General features: G+C 33.4%; 3 protein-coding genes across 3 annotated transcripts; all 3 read left to right on the top strand.

Annotated features, from left to right (window-relative positions):
* Positions 1–1,485: 1,485 nt before the first annotated feature.
* On the top strand, positions 1,486–3,116 carry LOC133304070 (cytochrome P450 94A1-like). Its single transcript, XM_061504040.1, has one exon. The coding sequence runs from the start codon at positions 1,509–1,511 to the stop codon at positions 3,006–3,008; it is 1,500 nt and encodes a 499-aa protein (XP_061360024.1). The 5' UTR covers positions 1,486–1,508; the 3' UTR covers positions 3,009–3,116.
* A 2,847-nt stretch (positions 3,117–5,963) lies between these two features.
* LOC133304062 (beta-galactosidase 6) lies at positions 5,964–15,291 on the top strand. Its single transcript, XM_061504032.1, has 18 exons — positions 5,964–6,128; positions 7,814–7,909; positions 8,747–8,859; positions 8,952–9,018; positions 9,256–9,348; positions 9,448–9,591; positions 9,985–10,079; positions 11,318–11,423; positions 11,670–11,754; positions 11,828–11,946; positions 12,039–12,203; positions 12,307–12,488; positions 12,814–12,905; positions 12,983–13,092; positions 13,179–13,286; positions 13,439–13,546; positions 13,947–14,092; positions 15,135–15,291. Exons 1-18 carry the CDS (start codon positions 5,964–5,966, stop codon positions 15,289–15,291), a joined length of 2,151 nt encoding a protein of 716 aa, XP_061360016.1.
* A 1,394-nt stretch (positions 15,292–16,685) lies between these two features.
* On the top strand, positions 16,686–26,139 carry LOC133304057 (beta-galactosidase 10). Its single transcript, XM_061504025.1, has 19 exons — positions 16,686–16,851; positions 17,110–17,205; positions 17,331–17,443; positions 17,562–17,628; positions 17,750–17,842; positions 18,048–18,191; positions 18,470–18,558; positions 19,780–19,885; positions 20,046–20,133; positions 20,270–20,388; positions 21,065–21,229; positions 22,448–22,644; positions 22,968–23,077; positions 23,268–23,377; positions 24,109–24,216; positions 24,361–24,471; positions 24,581–24,795; positions 25,317–25,644; positions 25,983–26,139. Exons 1-19 carry the CDS (start codon positions 16,690–16,692, stop codon positions 26,091–26,093), a joined length of 2,532 nt encoding a protein of 843 aa, XP_061360009.1. The 5' UTR covers positions 16,686–16,689; the 3' UTR covers positions 26,094–26,139.
* The last annotated feature ends 1,372 nt before the right edge of the window (positions 26,140–27,511 follow it).

Genomic DNA, 27,511 nt, shown 5'->3' with positions numbered 1-27,511 from the left:
CCCGAGGAAGAGTACCACTGTTTCAGATTTGAGGTTGTGTTTCACGGCTATCACTTGTGTTCACGCATCTAATCCACTAGGGCTTCTGGGGTAGTTTTGTCTCACAAATTTTTCTTATTTCTCCAAACACGCGGGGAAAAATTGATACCACACTTTTAATGGGAAAGTTAATCAACAAAATCATAAATAAAACGGCAAAAAAAAAAGGTTTGTTTTTTTGTAAAGTTACTTTAGATAACTTTATCTAATGTTCATTAAAACGACGTCGTTTTGGGACGAAAATCATGATATTTTTGTAATTTTAATTTATTTCAGGATTATAATAGTTTTTATCATTCTAATTTTTTTATTTTTTAATCTCAAAATGACGTCGTTTCAATGAACATCAGACAAATTAGATACCTTTTTTTCAAAAAAAAAATACCCCAACTACTTTTTTACTCATCCATCTACCAAATATGGCAATATAATTTTCCCCCATCCCTTTCTTCAGGAAAAATATTTTTTTCCACCTATCAAACACCTAGCGTCTAATAAGGAAGACATTTGCGCTTTAGGCACCACTTATATATCTATTATTATTATATTATTTCTCAATTATTACGTTTTAGGCGCTTTTTTATTATTATTATTATTATTATTATAGTGTTTTGTTTGTTGTTGAAATTTGGGTGCGGAGGGCAGGGGGGGCTGCACCGCTTTGGGAGTGTTTTGTATATTATGGCCAATGGCAATATGGCTGCTGCTTGTTTGGCCAATCTTTAAATTCATGCAATAAAAATATTTTATCATGTTTTAATATAAAATTAAAAAAATTCTACCTTCTGAATTGAGAAAACTTTACTTTTCACCACTCATCATTTTTTATTATGTACGAATCAGTTTTTACTACAATATAAATTATTGAAGAAAAATATTTATTTATGTTTCATGACATAATTATTTTATACAATACAAAAAAATCGGACCAAATCACCCGTGTATACTGATTTTATTACATGTCCGATTAACAATATAAAAATCGGACTAATTTATCAGTTTCCAAACCGGGCCAATTGATCGAATTTTATAACACGGCGGCTGCAAATTACTATTAGTTGTATAATTTAAAAGAAGAAAATGTTTGTCCTTTTAATTAACATAATTTGTGTTATTTTACTCTTATAAAAGATGAAATCCACACTTTTAACCTTTTTTGTCTACTCTCTCTCACATTATTTATTTTTTTTCTTTCACTAAAAATGATATAATTTTAAGTCCTTTAAAATGACACAAACAACAGGTACTCTTCCCAATTTAAAAAGTGAAAAAGTATTTTTTAAAAAGTGACCACTTTGCTTGCGTAGATTATGATCGAACGTAATGCATTATACTAAGGAGAGTAGGAGACCATAGTCCATGTATATTAAGTATATATATCTACACTTCCTTTATCGTTGAAAATAACAACCTAACATCTACTATTAGCAATTATTGTAACCTGCTTCACTCTCTTTGAACTTACCACAATGATTCACATGCTGTTGCATCCTTTGTTCTTCCTATTCATCCTCCCAGTGCTAATCTTTTTCCTCTTCCTCAAACCATCTTCGGCGAAGAAAGCACCAAAAGCATACCCACTCATTGGTTCGTACTTAGCCATCAAAGCAAACGAAAACACCAACATCCAATGGTTATCTGATATAGTCCAAATCTCACCTGCTGCCACCTTCACCCTCCACCGCCCCTTGGGCCGCCGGCAAGTCATCACCGGCAACCCCGCCATCGTACAGCACATTCTCAAGACCCGTTTCTCCATTTACCAAAAGGGCCACATCTTTCTCGAAACCCTCTCCGATTTCCTCGGAACCGGAATCTTCAACACCAACGGCGACAACTGGAAGTTTCAGAGACAAGTCGCCAGCCACGAATTCAACACAAACTCTCTGCGGAAATTCGTCGAACACGTTGTCGACACCGAGCTCTCCAACCGGCTCATCCCCATACTCACTTCAGCATCCCAAGACCAAAAAACCCTCAATTTCCAAGACATCCTCCAACGATTCACGTTCGACAACATTTGCAAAATCGCGTTCGGGTTCGACCCAAAATACCTTGCACCGTCCGTTGAACGGAGCAAGTTCGCGCTAGCTTTCGAGGAGGCGACCATGATCAGCAGCAAACGGTTCCGCGAACCGTCAGAGTTAATCTGGAAAATCAAGAGAAAGCTCAACATAGGATCTGAAAAACGACTGCGTATTGCAGTTTCAGAAGTACATGAATTCGCGAAGAACATAGTGAGAGGAAAGAAGCGCGAGCTGGAGGAGAAGTCCTCACTTGAATCGGTTGACATGCTGTCGCGGTTCTTGAGTTCGGGTCATTCCGACGAGGAATTCGTCACATACATTGTCATAAGCTTCATACTGGCCGGAAAAGACACGACGTCAGCGGCGTTAACTTGGTTTTTCTGGCTGCTGTCGAAGAACCCGCGTGTGGAGAACGAGATTGTGAAAGAGATAATGGAAAAATCGGAAACCCCAGCGTACGATGAAGTGAAGGATATGGTTTACACACACGCTGCGTTGTGCGAGAGCATGAGGCTGTACCCGCCGGTGCCGATGGACAGCAAGCAAGCGATTGAGGATGACGTGTTGCCGGACGGGACGGTGGTGAAGAAGGGGATGGTGGTGTTTTATAGCGTGTACGCGATGGGGAGGTTAGAGAGTATTTGGGGTAATGATTGGGCGGAGTTTCGGCCCGAGAGGTGGTTAGAGAAGGTTGGTGATTCGGGAAAGTTGAAGTTCGTTGCGAGAGATTCGTTCAGTTATCCAGTCTTTCAGGCGGGTCCCAGGATTTGCTTGGGGAAGGAAATGGCTTTTATGCAGATGCAGAGGGTGGTGGCTGGTATCCTCAGGCAGTTCAAGGTGGTGCCGACGGTTGCGGAAGGGGTGGAGCCTAACTTCGTTTCGTTCTTGACGTCCCAAATGGAAGGTGGGTTCCACGTGAAAATCCAGGAAAGGCTTGCTTAACACTATAATAATAACCAATAGTGGAGATTATTATAGTGTTTGTGTTTTGTTTGTTGTTCGAATTTGGGTGCCGAGGGCAGAGGCAGAGGGGGCTGCACCTGCACCGCTTTGGGAGTGTTTTGTATACTATATATGTGTGGCCAATGGCAATATGGCTGCTGCTTGTTTGCCCTATGTATCTTTAAATTCATGCAATAAAAATATGTTATCATCTTTTAATATAAAATAATTTAAAAAATTCTACCTTCTGAATTGCGAAAACTTTACTTTTCACCCCTTATCATTTATTTATTTGGCTCGTTGGCGAGAATTCATATCTTATTGTAGGTGAGAGTCGTGACACAAATAAAGAGAGTCGCATTATTTTATTTTATTTTTTTAAAAAAATGACTCATCTTTTGAGGTGAATGGAGCATAAAAATATGGGAAATTGTGGATAAGACACCTATCTCATGTTATACATTTATAAAATTTTGTGTCAATTTTTTTTTTAAATTGTGGGCCTCACATATTTTTATCACTTACATGAGAGTACTATCTCATGTATCATGAGATTAGTAAATCCCTAAAAATATTATATTTGTGAAATGGAAAAATAATTTTTCTTATTTATTATGTATGTATCAGTTTGTGATTACAACATAAATCATTTTTTTCTCATTATTTAATTTCTAAATGTGTAAAATTTCCTTGTTATATAAAATTTAAAAATATCTATAGACTAGAAAGCCTCGAAGTCTTGGTTCTTCACGTTCAATTGTACTATTTTGCAGTTTTTTATTTTTAATAAAATTTATGAGTAGTTCAACTGGACAACGTGATGTAATTCATTGAATTTTACCTGTTAAATTTCAACATGTGTGTTTAGTTATTTTCATTTAATTTTTTAAAGAAAAGTATTTCTATTCCATATAAGTTATCAACATTTACTATCAAAATCACGTCGTTTTGGACTTGAAAAATTTAAAAATTATAATTATAAAGACTTTAATAATCCTGAAATAAATTAAAATTACAAAACACCATAATTTTCGCCTCAAAACGATATCGCATTGGGTTTAGTGCAGATAACTTATCTGCAGTGTCGGCCGAAAAAAAACACATTTTTTAATTTTAAATATAATATAATTAATGCTTTTTATTTAATATTTCTTTCTTAAAAAATTATCAAATTTGAAAAATCCATATAATGTACGATATATCATTAGTTTTATCATGTTACGTCCTACTTATTTTGTCACCATAACATATTCCTAGGTTGACCGTTTTTGCACACGTGAATATATATGACAAATTTAAGTAATTTTTTTTTTTTTACTTTTCATAAATTTTAAATACATTACTTCTATGAAAAAATTAAAAAAGTTTTCCTAAAAGAAAAATATATAAATCTGTATGATTTTATCACATAAATATATCCTGTCCTTTTTAATTCTAGTTTTTTAGTAATTAGAAGGGGTCTAAGCCCAAAACACAGAGAAGGAGCTACACAACATTAGCATCTTTTTGTAACAAAGGTCCCAACCCATTGGGAACACTAGACAGAAAATCAAAATGAGTCTGATAAGCCTTCAACTGTGCTTCGGCCTGTTTTGGTTAGTTTTCAAAAAATAGTGGACCGACCGAACATGCGCATTTACCACGTGTGAAATTGTGTGCGGTACCCCATGGATTCTAATCGTGATTGGGCTTTATAAGCCTTCAACTTGGGCTTAGTCTCATCACGTGAGGCCCAGATTGAGTATTTATATAGGACCAGACTCCAGTAGCCAACTTCTCTAATTGGACATGGGAAAGCATTGGTCTACTCAAATTGGTCCACATGGAAAAACATTTACTCGCATCGAATATTCTTATTATTGACCAAAATGATTCTAACTCACTTGGTACACGTGAACTGAGCAGATAAGCGATGAGAGCATATTTTCGATCCTTTAATATCATTTTTGAAAAGATTTTAAAACCTTAATTATGGACCCTCTCCGAATAGGATTGTCTCCTATGCAAGATACTTGTGATTTCCAAAAATAAAAAAATTCTTACTATTGCTTTAAAATTAATTTATTCATATACATTTGACTCTATATTACATGTCATTACTTTTATTTTTGGAAACATACATGTCATTATTTTATCAATTTATTATTATTGATTGTGAGAAAGTGATTTCTTCACCTGTGAGTCTGCAAGAAAATATGGTTTGATATCCGAATCTTATTATTGACATTCGATCAATTATCCAATTTGGCACACAATCTTTTGGGCTTTAGCGGGCGGTCACGGGCTACAAATTTACACTATTTTGGTATTATGTTAAATATGAGGGGACACTAAATAATAACCTTTCAACTCCAAGCGCAACATAGCTACGTCAAAAACAAGAATAATGGGTTGCCGCCTACAATAGTTACAACAAAAGGGACAACGCCAATCACATATTACTATGAAGAAATGAAAACAAGTAGAATAACATCAAATTGCATATCTACAGGCATCACATTATTGGTAAAAACTAAGAATATAGCGCACAAAAATGAAATGAAAATAGTGGAAAAGTGACTTTTGTTAAAGTGTGTGTATATATATCTATCTATTATTGGTTTGCATTTTGCATAAGGAACTGTTGCAGCTGTTCCTCGTGTGGTTCCTTGTTGGCAAGTGCTATCCCACTGAATAAGATTCCGAAATTCGGTGGCGCATGGAAAATAAAACTAGTCCCACTCCCACCCTTACAATATTTCTGGTCACCCACTTCAATTGTGACTCTCACATGTCTCTATAGTTTCTCCCTCTAGCTAGCATTGCTTAATTTGTTTTCTGTTTTATTGGGCCACGCTAGCACCTTATAAAAGATTTTGTACTAGCCGCATATTTGTCATATAAATATATATAGTGAAGGTCTGAAAGGAAGATAAAGAGAGCTAAAGAGCTAAGATATATGCAGAGTTAGAGGAGATGGATAAGTGGCTGGCTTTCGTGATGATGTTGGTGTCGTTGAAAATAATGGTAAGTTTTAGTGTTAAAGCAGATGTGACATACGATGGAAGATCTCTTATCATTGATGGACAGAGGAAGATTCTCTTCTCCGGTTCAATTCATTATCCTCGCAGCACCCCTCAGGTAATAATTAAACTATAAATATGCAATAATGATGTTCGATACCAAAGTGTCATTCTTTCATGTCTTAATAGTCTCTGATTTTCAATACCCATCTTAATTTATCCATGAGAGGATGAGATGTCTCAATGACATAATCTATAGGCACATTTCAAACTTTTTTCTGCATTTATGTTTCTCTAGGGGATGAACTGAATGTCTTCATCTATAAGCAAATTCCATAAAGGCTTGATTTCTGATAACATTTGGCCTAAAGTTAAGGGCTTTATGGAGATGTGAACATGAAGCCACATTGTTGAGTTCTTGCGTCTGAACAAGTCATGAACTAATTGATTAATTAATGTCACTTTATTAATTATAAATTGTCGTTAGAAAACACAGAACAGAAGTATAGCTAGCAGCGGGTATATATTCCATTTGTGAAACAGAAGTTCATACTTTCTTTGCATTTCCCGGGGTAGGTAAGGTGGTAACTTAAAGCACCCGGTTCAGCTTCAAACATGTGAGCTATAATTGCATTATGTTATTTGCCATTTTCACCTTAACGTCGTCGGAAGAAAAAGATAATAAAGAAAGAGGCGGGATATACTTACCACTAAAAAAGTCTACCACATTTACAACCAATTTAATCACCGTTGATTTCCGTCAATCTAATGGTTATAATTTTTAAAAATTAATAATTAATTAATAAATGTGACTCAATAATTTATAATAAATTAACTGTTAGATTGACAGAAATCAACGGTGACTAGTTTGGTTGTGAAGGTGGTAAACTTTTTTAATGATAAGTATATCCTTTTCCCCTAAACAAATAAGGAAACGAAAGATTAAATAGTAATTTTACTATTTAAATATTCAACATTTTCCCACATTTTTAATTTTATGAAAATCCTTTCATTTATAAAACTCTTAAATATAACTTTTTTTAATAAAAATTTTCATCCCTATCTCTACCATCTAAATGTAAGATTTATTTTCTTCTCAACTACAGACAGAAATCTCGTACACTCTGTTTCTCTGCCAATAATGTATATTACTAGTACCGGCTGACGCGGGTATTTAATTAAAAATGCCCTTTTTCTTCAACTAACCCAGCTGTGTTGTAGCTAGCATGCACTACCTTTAATACTACAAAATTAAATTCTGTAACATCAATTATTGCAAAAATGCTTCTTCCAACTTTAATTTTTTTTCAAGATTGATTCTATCAAAATTTAAATTAAACGGATCCTAAACTGTTACATCACGGGTATGAATGAATATGTGACAAAAGGAAGTTTCCTCATCAAACTTTTCGGTTGGTTAGTCAAGTTTTATTGGGTTCACAATCGCAATCATTTGGGAGTGTGAACCGATCCCAACCGTAAGTGCATTAGCATATAGCTCACAAGAGACCAAGCTTGGTCGTGTGTAAAAATTATCTTCATAATAACCTCAATTAGAAGTGATTAATTATCACTTTTACACATGGGTACACTAAGTACCTAGTGATAAAATGAGATTGAATATTTTATGCTGAACATAGGGTGTATTAGTGAATAAGCAAGTAACCATTCGTAAGTTGGTCACGACTCACGAGTAGACTTAACGGTTACCCATTACTTGCTTAAAGGGTAAATGACAAGAAAAAAGAAAGAAAAAGACAGAGGAAGATAAGGAATATTGATAAAATTAAACCCTTGGTGCAGATGTGGCCAGATTTGATAGCGAAAGCAAAACAAGGAGGAGTGGACGTTATTCAGACCTATGTGTTTTGGAATCTACATGAGCCTCAGCCTGGAGAGGTATTTCTATTTCTCATTTCTCATTATCTCATATCATATATATAAAAATATAATTTCATAAAAATATTCTTTAATACAATAAATGTGCTTAGATTTACTTCTATAATACTGTTGAAGCATCATCTTATATACAAGTTATGTTGCACCGACACCGATACGGGACACGGGATACGACACGACACGATACTCCGACACGTTAATTCTAAAAAATGTTAAATTTCGACACGTTAGGACACGTTTTGATATTATATAATATTTTTAATTTATGTAGTGTATATTATATTTAGTATTCAATAATTTAACAAAAAAATAAAGTTAAACTTATAATACCCATCAATTTTGCAAAGAAACATAAGATATCACAAACATTTATATTAAACTCAATAAAATCATAATCGTAATCTAACGAATCTAATAGTTAAAACTCAAAATGCAACGCAATGTAACCTTTGAACCTTTTGTGAGTCTTTGCAACAAATATTGGAGTGTCGGGAAGTGTCGGAGTATCGGTGAGTGTTAAGAAGTGTCGGACACGACACGTCAAGATTTTTGAAGTGTCAGTGCTTCATAGTATACAAGTATATGTACATATTTTAAATTGTTAAAGTATAATATAAATCATTAAGAGACCATCACCTATCAGTTTAAACTTTTGGATTGAATTGGTTCTTTACATAGTATTAGAATTTTGATATCCTGGGTTCGATCCTCATCGCTCCTATTTTCTTTGTAAAATTTCTTAGCATAAGTAGGTTGAACCTGATGCAATGCGTTTAAATTTTTGGGGTCAATTGATTCTTTAGTATAATTTAATTATGATGTAAATGCATAAAACAGTATGATTTCAGCGACCGATATGACTTGGTGAGATTCATAAAGGAAATCCAAGCTCAAGGGCTATATGTTTGCCTCAGGATTGGACCTTTCATCGAGAGTGAATGGACATATGGGTACTTTCCCTTCCTAACTTATAAAAATGTAAATTGTTCCCAATTACTAACCCAAAAATTGGTACCTCTAACTGATAATCCTGAACTTGTAGGGGATTCCCATTTTGGTTACATGATGTCCCTGCCATTGTCTACCGAACAGACAACGAGCCATTCAAGGTATGTAATATATATGGAGCTAGCACGCTGTTCGCCTCACTACATTACATACTAACGTGTTTATTTATTTATTTATTGGTGTTTACTAATCTCGTGTTACATGAGATAATACTTTTATGTGGGGTGATACAAATATGTGGGATCCACAATTTAAAAAAAAAAAATTGGCATGAAATAACTTTCTTATATAACATGAGACTATTATTTTCTTTATTTATTTTCCACTACAATGTTTAGTTCCACATGCAAAATTTTACGACCAAAATTGTCAACATGATGAAAGCAGAGGAATTATATGCTTCGCAAGGAGGCCCAATTATATTGTCGCAGGTACATTATGACTTATATTCATCCAATTATTTAGTTTAATTTAATGGATTCGTTCCCCCTCTCTCTCATTGAATGCTAATTATGGGTCAAATAATATAGGTTGAGAATGAATATCAAAACATCCAAAAGGCGTTTGGCACAGCAGGATCACGGTATGTTCAATGGGCTGCAAAAATGGCCGTGGGCCTTCAGACTGGGGTGCCATGGATTATGTGCAAGCAAACTGATGCTCCTGATCCTGTGGTTAGCTCTACTTACACCACGGCCCTTGTTTATAAATTTAAAATTTTAGATAATGACTCAATTTTAATTAAGTTTAGTCATTAATCTTTTTATATTTATTTAAGTCCTTGAATTTATTAATTATATATATAACATTATTAAAATGATGAGTTTTCATCTAAATTATCCTGTTAAATCATTACATATGAAATAGATTTTATCAAGTTGCTGTTAAATGTAATTAGTAAATTAATGTACAGATGAATGAATTTAAAATGTATGAATTAACGTAAACACACTAAAAACTCATTTGAGCCATAGATTATATTTATGGGATTGGCTTGGAAGGTTTCTCAATAATTTCTTGGTAGATTACTTTTCTTTTACTTTTTATGAGTTTTTCTATTCATGCAGATCAATACATGCAATGGCATGAGATGCGGAGAAACTTTTACCGGACCAAACTCCCCCAATAAGCCTGCATTATGGACCGAGAATTGGACATCTTTGTAAGTTCCTCAGTTCCCATTATTCATTCTTGAGAAACCAAAATGTGAGAGGTATGTGGCATGAGAATGTGCAACTGCTACTTTTTTTTTTTTTTTTTCAATTGATTGTTACCTCATCACTATAATTGTCAATGTTTTAAAATTCGATCTGGTCATCACCTTGCTACAGATATTAGGTCATTAGATCAGTGGTTCAATCAAGTTCAATCGAATTTCAAAATAATATATAATAAATATTAAATTATGATCATTATGTCTAATAAATAAAAGTGATTCAGAGGTGAGCCTTTCAATTTTCAAACAAGGGGACTCAAATTTGAATTTCGTTATTTGCAAAATGTACATATTTTACAAAATTTAACATAACACTGGTTGAATCGTGGGTCGTGACCGGTTCATTGGGTTGATATCAAATATTGATTTTGTCTTCCATAACTCCACCTATTTCACATTTGTCATTGGATTCTTAAATCAAATATCAAGTCCTTAAAATATTTTGTTAAGCAAATTAGGACTATTTGATTATTTGGAGGCATTTTCATATATATTTTACATATTTGGCACATCCCCGAAGTTATTTTCTAGTGGTGGGACATTTAGTTCACTAACTGGCCAGCGGAACTGCTTTTATATATATATATATATATATATTTTTTTTAAATTTTTTAATGAGTTTCGGGAATCTCCCTTGAGGAACTCATTAATTTTTTTATTTTATTTTATTTTGTATTTCCCGCTTCAAGTTCTACAGATCCTCCCTGGGGAACTCATGGATTGTTTCATGTGACGTCATCTCAGGCATAAAGCCCTTAACCCTTAAAATAATATTAATAAATTTCTCATGGGTCTACGGTACTTAATAAAAAAATAAAAAAAAATATAAAAGCAGTTCTGCTAAACTAAATACTCCCCACCGGAAAATAACATTGCTGGCATACCAAACAGGAAAAATTACTTTGCAGGCACCCTTAAAACAGGCAACAAGTTTGTCTCGGTATTAAGTTAGATCTGTTTTTGTTAACCAAAACTAATGTAAAATAAGTAAAAATTTTCAGAAACCAAAACTAATATTTCAGGGATTTTATTGTTAGGTTTTAAAAATATAACTATATAAATTGAATTTTGGAGAACCAAAGTGACGTTTTACTCATAACTCTGTCACTACTAATTTATATCTATCGAGGAGATTATTATTATTTTAACATAATTAACTGTTTTCTTTTCGTTTTCGCTTGTAGCTATCAAGTGTATGGAGGATTGCCATACATAAGGTCTGCCGAAGACATTGCATTTCATGTCACTCTTTTTATTGCCAGAAATGGAAGCTATGTCAACTATTATATGGTATTGTTACTCTTTAAACTCTTTCGATTTGATAGGGTCCCTCCATAGTCCTCTGTTGCTAGAACTAGACATAACAAATTAATTAAGCTTATTTTATTTGCATACAAATATGAAATATACCAATTAACTTATGTTCGAGATTTTCACTCTATACATTTTGTGTCTTCCAAAGAAACTCTTTTCAATAAATCTTAATTAATCTTGCAGTATATTCATCTAATTAACATTGTTTGCAAATTGACTTAGTACCATGGTGGAACTAATTTTGGGAGAACGGGCTCTGCTTATGTTATAACAGCCTATTATGATCAAGCCCCACTTGATGAATATGGTAAGTGTACAACAATAATTATTTTCTTACCTCACCTCATTTGAAGTTTAAAATTTGCAAATCTTCTTATTAGGCTTGTTCAGGCAACCCAAGTGGGGACATCTAAAGGAGTTGCATGCTGCAATCAAGTTTTGCTCTACCACACTATTGCAAGGAGTGCAGAGGAATTTCTCTTTAGGTCCACTGCAGGAGGTGAATGCTCTCCCATTTTTTTTTCTCCAACAGGTTTGTTTTCATTGAATGGAATTCAAATATTCGATAGGTTTTGGTTTCATTTTGTTCAGGGTTATGTTTTTGAAGAAGAAAAAGGAGAATGTGTTGCATTCCTTATAAACAATGATAGAGGGAGTAAGGTTACTGTTCAATTCCGCAACATATCATACGAATTGCTCCCTAAGTCAATAAGTATCTTACCAGATTGTCAAAAAGTGACTTTCAATACTGCAAATGTAAGTTATAACTTCGACAGTATCAAAACATATATGTATCAAATCTAGTGATTTTTTTATTTTTATTTTTTCACTTAGTCTTTTTATATATATTTATGCACAGGTAAATACGACAAGCAACAGAAGGATCATAAGTCCTAGACAAAACTTCAGCTCAGTGGATGATTGGGAGCAATTTCAAGATGTCATTCCAAACTTTGATGAGACCTCGCTAAGATCAAACTCATTACTTGAGCAAATGAATACAACCAAAGATAAATCGGATTACCTTTGGTATACTCTTAGGTTAGTTATCTCTCTGATTTTACTTCTTATATAAAAGTGTTATATTTATCTTATGTTGCATAAGATAAATAAGTTTCCTATACACATGAAGTGGAAGTAGGTCCCACATTTATGTTTTCTTTGTGCTTTTACATGCGGATATCACTTGTAATTTTATTTCTATAACATGACATAACCATTTTTCTACCACATAAGATAAATATAACCCTATAAAAAATATGTTAAACATATCGGTCATTCCTTACTATCTATTTTAGTCTTACATCACGTTAGTGCTGTTCATAAATTTTGAACAAATAACTGAAGTTATTAATTTTTTGAACAGGTTTGAATATAATTTATCATGCAGCGAACCAATACTTCATGTTCAGTCTGCTGCTCATGTTGCCCATGCTTTTGTGAACAACACATACATAGGTACATAAAATAATATAATCCAAAGTTTGAAGTTTGTAAAGAAGTTACCTTGAATGGTTAATGATTAAATCTGCTAGGAGCCGTACATGGAAATCATGATGTGAAGTCATTCACCTTAGAGCTCCCGGTTACAGTGAATGAAGGGACAAACAATCTTTCTATTCTCAGCGTTATGGTTGGACTTCCGGTAACTTTCTTAAGAAGTCGATTATAATATGTGACATATTTTTCCTTTGCTTTGTAGTATTTAAGAGAGATTATGTTTGTTAAAAGGATTCAGGGGCATTTCTTGAAAGAAGATTTGCTGGTTTAATCAGTGTGGAACTTCGTTGCAGCGAAGAAGAGTCTCTTAATTTGACCAATTCTATATGGGGATATCAGGTTTTCTCTTCTCCATTTTTGTTTCTACCTATTGACATCGTTAGGTTGCCTATTATTCAAGTTATGTTTAACCGTCAAATTTTTTCATTATATTACGCACGTAGCTCGTGTATGTGTGTGTCAATTTTTTTCATCCATCACATGCACTACAGGTTGGATTGCTGGGGGAGCAATTAGAAGTATATAAAGAGCAAAATAGCAGTGATATTGAATGGAATCAACTAGGGAATATTAACAATCAGACGCTCATTTGGTACAAGGTAAAATGATTCAGGAAGCTGTGACTGTGATCCTAATGTTACTATTTTCCTTTCTCTGAAAGTACAATAGCTAACATTAAAGCTTTTGTAATTAAAGGAAGATGGCAGAGAAGCTCTTACATAAATATAATATAAAATATAAAATCGTTTATTTATCATCACTTAATAGTTTAAGCTTTTGAATTGATAAGCTCTTATTTTTGGTCACCAGTTCTATTTTTTATTGTGAAGTTTTTAACACAAATAAATAGATCAAATTCAAAAAACTCTTTGTGTGAAGGATATGTTACATAAATATAATATAAAACATATAAAAATTAATGTACCTTCGTTTAAAACCTTTAAGTTTTTATGTTAAATTGGTTTAATTGTGATAATGACAATTTGAATTGGTATATAGACTACATTTGACACACCTGAGGGAGATGACCCGGTTGCCTTGGACCTTAGCTCGATGGGAAAAGGTGAGGCTTGGGTAAATGGACAAAGCATTGGTCGCTATTGGATCTTGTTTCATAATTCCAAAGGCGAGCCTTCCCAATCACTGTAAGTTAACCCACCTAGGCACCATTAGTTTCTATGTTTACATAGGGTTTTATAACTCTCTTGTCACTGCAATTTTTTATTTTTTTTCAGCAACACTAGGAGATGATTCTGTATCTTGATGTGCTTTTTTTAAAAAAAAAAAAAAGCAAGTGGGATCCATTTGCTTGTGTCTGCTGTATCCAATAAAATTCTGTAGCAACAGCAGACATGCAAAGCCCTACTATATATATATATATATATATATATATATATATATATATATATATATATGAGATAGTATTCTTTGACACTAATGTCAAATTTTAAAATTTGACACAAAATCTTATCTGTTGATTTCCGCCAATTAAAGGTAATCATTTATTGAAAATTAATATTAACTAATAAGTTTAATTTCCAATAAATGTAACCATTGATTGACAGAAATCAAAGGTTAGGATTTGATGTCAAATTTCAGAATTTGACACCAGAGTTAAAAGATCATATATATATATATATGTGTGTGTGTGATTCATCTGGTGTCGAGTCACATGATATATAGTTTTGTTCAATCACTCTCTTATAAGTTATAACTACATATTATGGGGAATACATAATTATAATATTAAAATTACTTTTTTTTACTCTCCATGTCAGCCTACAAGTTTATAAAGAGAGAGAATTTTTTTTTTTAATCTTATAATTATATATTCCTCAAAGTACATAATTATAAGGGGACGACAAGACAAAACCTTATGTCCAGTCACAGGACAAACAATAAATTCATATATGGGGTAAGATCTTCTTGCATCAGCGTAAAAATAAGAAATCTTACATTTAATCTTAATAGTTGATTTTCGATTTCTGATAGTTATAATTTCTTAGAAATTAATAATTAATTAATAAGAATAATCCTACTAACTACGGTCATTTGATGGATAAAAATTAACAGTTAAAATTAACATTGGTGTAAATTGATTATGTCCACATATATATATGGAAATTTTTTTTAACTACAATGGTGACGTTCAGATACTAATTAATGCTATGTATTATGTTGCAACAGGTATCACGTGCCTCGGTCTTTCCTTAAAGACTCTGGAAACGTTTTGGTTTTGCTGGAGGAAGGTGGTGGGAACCCTCTTGATATCTCCTTGAACACTGTCTCAGTTACAAATTTACAAGAAAACTTTTCTAAACTATCATTCCCCTCCTCTGCTTAATATTATAAAGGAAAAGAGAAAACACACACGTACAGCATACATATATATATACAGAATCTGATTCCTTTCTGGGCTGGGAAATGGGAACATTTAACATGGCTTGTACCCATTATAATAAATTGTTTATTACGAAAGTATTTTTCTTGAAACCTCTGCTAAAGTGCTAATCGGGATTGATTCTTTGGATCTCTGCTTGTATTGAAAAATCTCATTTGACTTCTCTTGTCAATAGAATTGGGAATTGAAAATTTTAATTTAAAGGAGTATTATTTAGTAATTAATATAATAGAATCCATTTAAGACTATATATAAAACATATAAACGTAGATAGATAGAAATATAGTATAGTTTATGATATCTTCGAAGTTTGCACAAACGTGAATAAAAAAATAATGTTTGGTTGTTTTAGAAGAGTAACGTGGGTGCGGTGTGAGTTGCCACAACATTGGTCAGGTTGTTGAAAAACAGAGATACGATGGATCCATGATAAATTAATGGGGCACATACGGTCATTACCCCACTGCTCCTGCCTGTTGACACTAATCAATCCAAATCAGGATCAGGTTTCTGTCCCAATTAGATTTACATAATCTATTTACTTGTTTATTACCTTAGGAATAGAAATAATTAATTAGTTTTTTTATTAGAAGAATGTAATTAGCTAATTTAACCTGTTACAATCATGTTAATGGGATTTGAGAGGATTTATTACCAATTTAAGACTACGGCACAATCTTTTGGAGGATTTATTACCAATTTAGAAGAGTTAAAAAGTAAAATAATAAATACAATATCGTCAAGTCAGTCCATTTAAGATCTGGATCCGACCCTCTCATGTTAAAAATAAATAAATATAATATAATCAAGTTAACATTCATAATCATAAAAAAATAGATGATTATATTAGTGATAATAAAAAAAAGAAAAATAAATAAATGGAGAATTACAAAATCATATCCATTTATTCATTTTTAGAAACCGTTAATTCCCACGTCACCATGTTTTTTTTTTTTCACATGATCCATTTAGGTTTGTGTGAGTCCAAAGTCATGAACTTCAATCAATTATCAATTGGAGAAACCGTGTAAATCTGTTCGCATCACGGTAATAAATCTCTCCTCATTTTGGCACACCCGTAATAAATTATATCTCATCAGCCACGACAGTGACATTTTCATTACTCATGGTTTAAAAATAAACAGTTGCTCAACTCAAATTAATATGTGGGTCTCCATCAAGGTTTTGTTTCGGTGAACTGTAACAAAACACGTTTTAACACATGTTCTGTTTCTTACTTAGTTACCGAGCTTAACTCTAATAGCTAGCTGGCTTCAACTATTTTAAAGCCAAACACACACCGAAACGTTGTAGATATCTAAAGCTCAGAATCAGAGCAAAATGAAGCTCTGTTTCCTTTTGTTGTTGTTGTTTTTGTTATCAGTTTCCTTCACATTGTCCTTTGCTGGAAACGTCACCTATGATGGTCGCTCTCTCATCATTGATGGCCAACGGAAGCTTCTTATCTCTGCTTCCATTCATTACCCTCGAAGCGTTCCCGCGGTAAGAAACCACCGCCACCACCCCCACCAACTAAAACGTGTAGCTTTGCTTTTGATTCCTCAGAAAACTTTGTCTTTTTCTTTGTTTTTAATTAAAACCAAACTTTTCATTGAACTCAGCTTTGTGGGTCTTTTAAACTTTGTACTTTGTAGTTGAGAACTTTGGATCCTTATTCCTAAAATCTAATGCTCTTTTTTTCTTTTATTATATTTTGTTTTGATTTTTGGGGTTGTGATAAGTAATGTGTTTGTGTGGCAGATGTGGCCTGGTCTTGTTCAAACAGCGAAGGAAGGAGGTGCAGATGTGATCGAAACCTATGTTTTCTGGAATGGCCATGAGCTTTCTCCAGACAATGTGAGTAAGATTAAGCAATTTAGATGCAGTACTTGTTAATTGTAAGATGCTACTACAGTTATTATGTAGTGCGGAATAAAATTTTTAAGACTTTGTATCTCCCACTTGAAATTGTGTTCTTGTAGTATTACTTTGGAGGACGGTTCGATCTTGTCAAGTTTGTGAAGATTGTTCAGCAGGCTGGGATGTACTTGATTCTTCGAATAGGCCCTTTTGTTGCTGCAGAATGGAATTTTGGGTGTGTAATTATTGTCTTTAAGTTACATTGGTGTACCATGGAGGAATTAATTCATGTTAACCTCTTCTATAAGGTTGATTGTGCTTTCATAATTCTTAACCATGGCTGTATGTTACAGCGGTGTACCGGTATGGCTGCATTATATTCCAGGCACAGTTTTCCGGACTTACAATCAGCCTTTTATGGTATGTGAGTAGGACTTTGAATTGTAACTCATACTAGTGTTCAAATGCCATCTTCATTTATTTATTTGCAGTAAAATAACTGTGATCACTCTCACTTTGTTGGCTTTTCCTTGGGGTTCAGTATCATATGCAGAAATTTACAACATACATAGTGAACCTTATGAAGCAAGAGAAGCTTTTTTCTTCTCAAGGGGGTCCAATAATCTTAGCCCAGGCAAGTATAACCTTAGACATTTCAATTTGTTCTCAGTGCCTTTGTGTGTATGTAGGGGTGGGCACTAAAGGTCACAGAGGTTTTTCACTTGGGTTTTCATACAAACAGCTATTTTTGGGTAGCTTTTCTTCAATATGCTTGTCTAATTTGTCCTTAAAGCATATCTGATCCGATGACTTGATTTTGCATCTTCACAATATTGCAGATAGAAAATGAATATGGATACTATGAAAACTATTATAAAGAGGAAGGTAAGAAATATGCCATGTGGGCTGCAAAAATGGCTGTTTCTCAAAACACGGGCGTCCCTTGGATAATGTGCCAACAATGGGATGCTCCAGATCCTGTGGTAAGATTATAATTTCTTAGAGTGCTTGTTACTAGAAGATATTGAAAGTTTCCAATCATAAGTGGGAAAAGTCATAATATACTTATATACATTATCTTGAATCATTAAATAAGGCTTTTGAGACTCATCCTGCCCGTGCTCCAAAGTTATTTATTATAATAATAATTATTATTATTGCTATTTATAAGAATAATGGTTTTCTTTTTCATTTTCTTTTAAATGTCTATGCAGCTGGTCATATTTAGATGATAACCTGACCATTCTTGATTCTGCTGCAGATAGATACTTGTAACTCATTCTATTGTGACCAATTTACTCCTACATCTCCAAATAGGCCCAAAATTTGGACTGAGAACTGGCCTGGATGGTATGTAGAATTCGCTTTCAACCTTTGCTCCCTGTAATCCATCTTCATATTTTGTATCAGAAAGTTCATTTCACTGTGTGATAATGTATCTGTCATGAGTGTATGGTGAATGTCTGCTAACAATTATAAGCGAATATTAGGTTCATCAAATTATGTATCATGTAAGGCTGAAAATTATTTTATTGCTAAATATTCGAGGGTGTTTGGAAACTTTCAAAAATCACATATTTAGGTATAGTGGAGCTGGTTTTTATATGTAGGTATTTGTTTATCTCCTTAATTTTAAGAAACTAGTTCTTATCTAAACTAAATGAGGCAAAACTAGTTTTAAAAGGTTAAAACTCAAAGTTGGTTTTTTTTTTCTAGTCCAATTTTTTCCAGTCTCGTGTCACAGGTTCGATCCTCATCACCCCCACTTTCTCTTGTGGAATTTTCTTAGCACAAGTAGGTGGGCTTGTGCATTATCCACCCTTCTAGCCCAATGGACTCTCATGTGAGGGGGCGTGTTAGAGATATATAAAACTTTGCAGATGAGATATAGTAGAAGGGATCAATCATTCATCCAATGGTCAATAAGCATGCCAAGTTTTCTGAATTTAAGTAATACAATCTTTCACATTTATACAAATAAATTTAATATTAGAATTATTTTGAAGTAGTTTTGAGCCAAACTAACCAAATGGCTCTTGCGTGAGGGATATGTCGGAGATATAATGTATAAACCATTAGTGTGTCATTCACTTAAATGCTTAAGTGTTTGGGGAACATATATAATGAACTCCAATATTAGAATTAGTTTTGAAGTAGTTTTGAACCAACTAACCACATTTTTGAACTGGTTTTTTTCTATAGGAACTTCTGATGGGATTAGGTCTATGAGGACTTCTGTAACTAGTTCCATCTTATACCATTTTAAACTAGTTTTAGAAATTGCCAAATTTGAGTGTGTTACCATTGAAAAAATAGTTCATGGATTTTAACCCTCTGCTTCTGCAAAAGGCTAGAAGATACACTAAGTGCATCTAGTAGATTAGACGTAAGCAAATGATAAATTTGTAGAAGTTCTGAAAATTTAGCCTTTTCAGTTTATTTAGAACCTAAATTGCGAGGATGTTTTTCTTTTCCCTTCTTTTTTCCCCAGTTATTTGCTTTTGATCTTGCAATAGGGAATGTATCTCACGTTTAATGTTCTTCTGTGCTGGGATTTTCTACTATTTAAAGGTTTAAAACTTTCGGGGGAAGAGATCCTCACAGGCCACCAGAAGATGTTGCATTTTCTGTTGCTCGTTTCTTCCAGAAAGGCGGAAGTGTACATAATTATTACATGGTACTGATGATATTATTTTATTTTTTATTTTAAATTGTTTGTAGGTACTAAACATTTTGTTGTACCAGGAGATACCATTAAAAACACCTTTATAATGATATGCCATTTGTTAGTTTACTTTGCTCTTATGCTGACCTCTTGTATCATCCCTGTGGGTTAGTATCATGGAGGAACAAATTTTGGGCGTACAGCAGGTGGTCCATTCATCACAACAAGTTATGACTATGATGCCCCGATAGATGAGTATGGTAAGTGACCTAAACTAAAGTTCTCATTTTGTAATATAATTCATGCACAAGTCTCTCTACTGTATTTTTATATAAAAAAGGTCCTTTCAATCAATTATAAAGTTTACTGACTAATAAATTTATCATATAATCGCAGGATTACCTAGACTTCCAAAATGGGGACATCTTAAGGAACTTCACAGAGCTATCAAGTTGTGTGAGCGTGTATTGCTTAATGGTAAATCGGCTAATATCTCCCTTGGTCCTTCTGTGGAGGTATTTATTTTTCTTCCTTTAAAAATCTGACATTCATGGCTGGTACAAATATATTGTCTTTTGTGTAGTTGTGAACCCTCCCTCAAATCCAAATCATATTATGCATATTCTGATTGCTTGATTGTTTTCTTAAACATTTTATATGATACTGTTGAAATGTTGCTTACTTTTTATTCTAGACCTTCTTGTCTTGCTGCTGGAATCCTTTGGTACTGTGTATTACAATTAAAATGATAAATATTATCATGTCACTTCATCTGTTTCGGAAGAGTGGAACATTTTTTCAGTCTCCTTTTACTCAACCATGGATTTAGACAACAAACAAATTTTTCTTTTAATTTATTTAAAATTACAAAAACGACATTCTGGTAGAAGGTACGATGGCTGTATTTATCTGCATTTTCAGCAAGAATGATTATTAGGTAGAGTTAAGAAGTTTCTAGTGGTTCCTACGTAGCAGCAGAATTTTCATTACTGGACTGTCTACAGTTTAGTTTAAGGAAGTAAATTTTAGCTTTATGATATTATCAAGTGTTAGAGATATAAAACTATTCTTGGGGAGTGGTATATGTTTTCTTTCATATTCGATCATCCATGATGTCTTTGATTTTGAATGTACTTAATAATCTATTGATCTGGAATTATATGCCATTATGTGGTAACCACTGTATTGCAGGCTGATGTCTATACTGACTCATCAGGAGCATGTGCTGCCTTTATTGCTAATGTTGATGATAAAAATGATAAGACAGTGGAATTTCGGAATGCATCATATCACCTGCCAGCATGGTCAGTTAGCATTCTTCCTGATTGCAAGAATGTAGTGTTCAACACAGCAAAGGTATGTTATTACTGTTCCTGCATTCCACTGACATCTTTCCTGCATTCTGCTGCATACTCCAACTGCGCTCGCAAGCCGTCCTGATATCCCTTGCATGCAACCAGTGTTTTTTTAGCTTTTCTTTTTGTTTTCCTTTAGGCTTGTTCACTACTCTCCTTCAAACGACATATTTCCAATCCCTCTCTTTGCGATCATTCTCTTTTGCAACTGTTCTTTCGTTCCCGACTGCGTTCATTTCATTTCTGAAACACGGCCATGGCAGTTTCTGCTATCGGTTTTGAAGGTTACGAGAAGAGACTGGAGATAACCTTTTTCCAGCCAGGACTCTTTTCTGACCCTGATGGAAGTGGTTTAAGGTCTCTTAAATCCCAGTTGGATGAGATTCTGGCACCAGCTGAGTGCACCATTGTTTCTTCGTTGTCAAATGATGAAATTGACTCGTATGTTCTGTCTGAGTCCAGCCTTTTTGTTTATCCCTACAAGATCATCATTAAAACCTGTGGTACTACGAAGTTACTGCTTTCAATCCCACCCATATTGAAGTTGGCTGAGGTCCTTTCCCTTAAGGTTAGATCTGTAAGATACACCCGAGGAAGTTTCATTTTTCCTGGTGCTCAGCCTTATCCCCATCGCCACTTTTCTGAGGAAGTAACGATCCTGGATGGATACTTTGCAAAGCTTGGGGGAGGCAGCATGGCTTATATTATGGGTGGCTCGGACAAAACACAGAAATGGCATGTTTACTCTGCCTATGCTGGTTCTGTTAGCACATCTGACAATGTTTAACAATTTAACTTCCATCTTGTCTAACGATTCACAAAAACCAACATCAAGGACTCAGTTCATATTTGCAACATTGCTCAAAATTTTAGTGATGTTGAATATTACATTGGAACTCAGTTCTGAGGTTTCTCTAAAATAATGAAAATTTTGTAGGTCGTGGAAAAAGACTGATTTTGGAATACATCTAGACAAAATCATATCAACTCTATGATTATAATCCTTAAAGCTAAGGTGTTTAGATGTTTGTGAGTGAAAACCCCATGAAACTGAAATTGCTATTTGCAGCATGACCAAAATCACTTTCAATACGACAACTTTTTCTGCAATAGAAGTTATTGTCTTAATTAATTTCCCTAGGAACACAATAAATGTAAAAAAAATATGTATGTACTTCTTTTTTCTGGTCCTTGTGCTTAGTCCTAAAATCTTCAACAGGTTGCTTCCCAGACAAATGTAGTTGCAATGGTTCCTGAGAATTTGCAGCAATCAGATAAAAGTGTAAAAACTTTTAAATGGGGTGTATTGAAGGAGAAAGCAGGGATATGGGGAAAGGCAGACTTGGTCAAAAATGGCTTTGTCGACCACATCAATACTACCAAAGATACCACTGACTATCTGTGGCATACAACAAGGTTTGTCTCAGTATAAAAAATGATCAAGGGCAGGTATCAATCAATAAAAAGGATAAAGGATTGAAACATGTGCTTGTGCATAATATTTTAATATGATAAGTAATTTCCATAGAAGGCCTTTTTGCAAATATGCAAGATAAGGTTGCATCCCTCACCCCTACCCTTACTAGTGGGGTTTAATGGGGAGCGGTTTATGCGTGCTTCTTCTTTACATTATGAATTTTATGCTCATTTATATATAATGTCATAGACATAGACATGCTTAGTAAATTGAGTTTAAGTAGATTTTAGTCAATTAAAGTTCAATTTTTTGTTTATGGCAGTATATTTGTTGGTGAAAATGAAGAGTTCTTAAAGAAGGGAAGCAAACCAGTTCTTCTAATAGAATCCAAGGGTCATGCTCTGCATGCTTTTGTGAATCAGGAGTATCAAGGTTATCCTCTAATAGATAGTAGTCACATAGCTTTATATTTTATTAATCAATTATCATGGGGTGAAAAAAATCAGAAGTGATTGAATTGCAGCACTTAAGATGAGTATAATCATTAGTTAAGTTGATCATGAGCTCTGACAAATGATTTTTTTCTCCCTTCATTTTTTATAATTTTAAATTTTTCCTTTAGGGATTGCATCTGGAAATGGTACAAATTCAACATTCACTTTTAAGAATCCTATCTCTCTCAGTTCAGGGAAGAATGAAATTGCTTTGTTGAGCTTGACCGTAGGTTTACAGGTAAGTTACTCTGTTTAGAATTAGAGCATGTATTTTTCTTGAGAGTTTAAGAGTTCGATATAAATAAGAAACACAATTTTCTTATCACAATAGGGGCTTAGTAAGTGGCAGGAGTTCAAATATGTCAAAATGTAAGTTTAGATTGATCTCTGCGCTGGTAATAGAATTTAATTTCCAATAACAACACCACCACCATCTGCAAATTGCTATCTAGGTATCTGTTGCCATCTAGGCCCATTTCTTTGGCATCCAGAATTTTGAATGATTTTATTTCATAATATTAAACCCCATATATGAAATTTATTTCTGTATTTTCCAATGTATTTTTCACCTGGTTTTATACCCTTCAGTGTGTTTGTATTTCATGATCTGAGGTCCGGATCATAAAAAAGGCTTATAATTGACTTCTGGATCGGACTGAATTCTATTAATGCCACACTGAATGCATGAATTTCTGAGCTCCAAGTCAATTATATGTTCTTTTTTCTCCTTATGGATGGAATTTATAAAATGTCCATAGAAATTCAAGGAATTCATTTGAGACTGAAACTTAATTTAAATTTATTCATAAGTTTAATTTTTTTCAGAAGTTAGTTACACTTACAGATGCCCAAACTGTTGTAAGACATTAGTTGTTAAACCAGAGATTTGAGAATGGCTTGTCATAAGGTGTCTATTTTTCTCTTAAATGATTTGAATTCTCATTACTATTTTTTTTTTATTATGTTTAGACCGCTGGACCATTTTACGACTTCGTAGGGGCAGGACTAACAAGTGTAAAGATTGAGGGATTCAACAATGGGACAATAGACTTGTCTTCTTATGCTTGGACTTACAAGGTACTTCAATGGATATATATATTGGCAGTTCCTTTTACCTTAGAAATACCGCTCAATCTTTTAAAGAAATTTGATGGTAGTATTAACCATGAAAGTTTTGATTAGCCTTTGTCCTATGATCTGTTCTATTTCCTGCTTTCTCAGATTGGAGTGCAAGGAGAACATCTAAGGATATACCAGGGAGATGGATTGAATAATGTGAACTGGACATCTACCTCAGAACCACCCAAAGGGCAGCCACTGACGTGGTACAAGGTAATGCGACCTTTCTATTTTTGGCATCACTTATGGAAATTATCAGTACTTCTTTCATTTAGTATAGTGTTTTTTGGTGAAGTTTCTTTCAAAACTCTTGGCCTTGCAGGCTGTTGTGGATGCTCCACCTGGGGATGAACCAGTTGGTTTGGATATGTTGCATATGGGAAAAGGTCTAGCCTGGTTAAATGGAGAAGAAATTGGAAGATATTGGCCCAGGACAAGTGAATTCAAGAAAGAAGATTGTGTTCAAGAATGTGACTATAGAGGCAAATTCCTTCCTGACAAATGTGACACTGGTTGTGGAGAACCTACACAGAAGTGGTAAAATCTATGGCAATTATGATTTAAGTGAAATTGATGAATTGAAATGCATTGCCTTTTCCTTTCTTTTCTTTTTTTATATACAAAACTTTTACCTTAGATATGTTAAAGTGGTTGAAGAGTTTCGTGCCAAATTTCATAACTAATAGAAATAGGCCAGAGATAAATACTAGAATAAGATTTTATTTATAAATTGATGCGATTGATGCTGCAGGATAGATCCCTGACAGATTTTTTATTTTATCAAAAAAAATTGATAAGGATTGTTTATAGGTTTTCAAGAGGCTGTCCTCACTTTCTATTGTGAATTAGTATCCATAGTACACTTTTACAATTTTGATAGATTGAGTTTCATTTTGTAGCTCTTTCTACATCATAGCTAATTTGACAAATGGTAAGAGTAGAAATCATTCGTGATTCATCATAATTGTGAAGAACTAGAAATTTATTTGGTAGGTCTCAATAGTTATGTATCATTGTTGCTTTTTTTAATAAAACATTCTGTATTTCCTATGGATCAGGTATCATGTTCCACGTTCTTGGTTCAAGCCATCTGGAAATATTCTTGTTATTTTTGAGGAGAAAGGTGGAGATCCAACAAGTATCAGATTCCTGAGACGTAAAGTATCTGGAGTGTGTGCCCTTGTTGCAGAGGATTATCCCTATGTTGGACTCCTTTCTCATAAAATAGAGAATAACAAAAACTTTCCAATTGCACGTTTAACATGCCCCAGAAACACTGTTATATCTGCTGTAAAATTTGCTAGCTTTGGAACCCCTTCTGGAACATGTGGATCTTACTTGAAGGGAGATTGCCATGATCCAAATTCTAGCATAGTTGTTGAGAAGGTATGTGTTTTTGTAATTTATTCTATTTTGCATTTGATTTATACTCTACACCTATCTATTAATGAAGTTCATAGCAAGTTATCATCATTAATCCCACGTAGGATTCAATGTTTCCAGCATTTCATACACTTGAGTGAATTTATCATTACATAAAAGTGGTCTTTTATCAAAATATTTGACTATTCCCTTGTTTCAAACTTAGCTTATGCATGCAGGTCACACTCAGCTATCTGTCTTTTTCTTTTGTAGGGAAATACTTCATGCAATGTTCCATAGTTTGGCATTTTATTTTAAAGGATTATAGTACTGATAGGTCTTTATACATTTCATTATTGCAGGCGTGCCTAAACAAAAACGACTGTGTCATAAAATTAAATGAAGAGAATTTCAAAAACAACTTGTGTCCTGGTTTATCAAGGAAACTTGCAGTGGAAGCTGTCTGTAGCTGATAATAATAATAATATCAATTCGGGAAGAGTTAATTGGAACATTGCATTACACGATTTATTTTACCATCTTGGCTGTATCAAAGAAGCGGATGACAATTTTGCATTTATTAATATTGTCTCAGCTTTTATTTAATTGGGTTTCCACATTCAGAATCAATGCATTTTCTTCACACGAGGCTCTGAAACTGCACGCAGTAGTAACATTTTGATTCATTAATCATGTGAGAGGTGTTAACAACGTTCATGTTAGATTAGATTAGATTTTGCTTACCAAATGATGATAGTTCAATTAGCGGAAGGGAACTGAGCAGAGTTGAAAGTGAGAGTATGTGTTTGAAAGAGATTTAAAATCTTAATTTCAGGATCCGTTCTAAATTGGACTAGTCGCAAAACAATAAATCTATTAAAATATTTTAAAAAATAAATAAATTAGATTTTGCGTACACGTATTGCTAAATTCTAAGTAAGATGATGAACCTCATTAGTCTAAGTAATAAATTCTTAGAGTAGATAATATTTTTTTTCATCAAAATAATAGTAGGTAAAATGGTAGGCTTCAAATGATGAATTAAATAAGTTTTTGAAATGTCTATTGACAAAAGTAATAAATTTAATCCCAATTAATAAATGTTATGTTCCACGCTTGTTTTAAGAGTTTAATACTTTGTCATAAATGTAATGTTTGTTTCATAAATATATCCATACTCTCCTCTCTTTTTTAAACATTAAAATGTAATTTTTTTTTTTTGGTACAATTAAAATGTATTTTCTTATAAACTAATTTTGTTCATGCCTTTTTATTGAAATAAAGATTGTTTGTGAGAAATTGAATCGTTTTTCCTGTATGCCTTTTTATTGAAATAAATGAAAAATGAGGATATGCATCCTGTAAAGTGTAAATAGAGGCATTTTATAGAGTAAAATATATAAAGTAGTAAGGATTTAAATTTATTAAATTATATATATATATATAATATTTAAAACATATAAAAATTAAACTGAGTTACTGATTTTATTAATGAACTTGTGTAAAAAGATGAATATTAATTATTTATAAGCAAAATATTATTAATTTCATCAAAAGTAAATTCTAAACATGACTATATATATATAAGGTCGGAATTCCTCACACTGTACCCTTTTTAAAGGCTTTTTGATCACTATAGCCTTTAATTAATAAAAAATTATTATGTTAGCCCTATTTATAAACTGTTAAAAAAATTTGACATTTTCACCAAACATAATATCAATCTACACTTGTTTGACCGTTGAGTACACATTTACCCGAGTACTGACCCATTTACCCAGGTATATGTCGCGGATAATTAGTGTTCTTACGTAATTTGAGTTTTTACCCGGATATATACACCCAGATACCTGGGTATATTGTTAAATACTCGAGTACACACCCAGATACC

This window comes from Gastrolobium bilobum, unplaced genomic scaffold, assembly GCF_033153095.1.
Source record: "Gastrolobium bilobum isolate Gb01-03AN ecotype WA unplaced genomic scaffold, APGP_CSIRO_Gbil_v1 utg7510, whole genome shotgun sequence".
NCBI classification, from domain to species: Eukaryota; Viridiplantae; Streptophyta; class Magnoliopsida; order Fabales; family Fabaceae; genus Gastrolobium; species Gastrolobium bilobum.
Note: the sequence above shows the minus strand (reverse complement) of the source record. Positions and strands in the feature narration are given on the sequence as shown.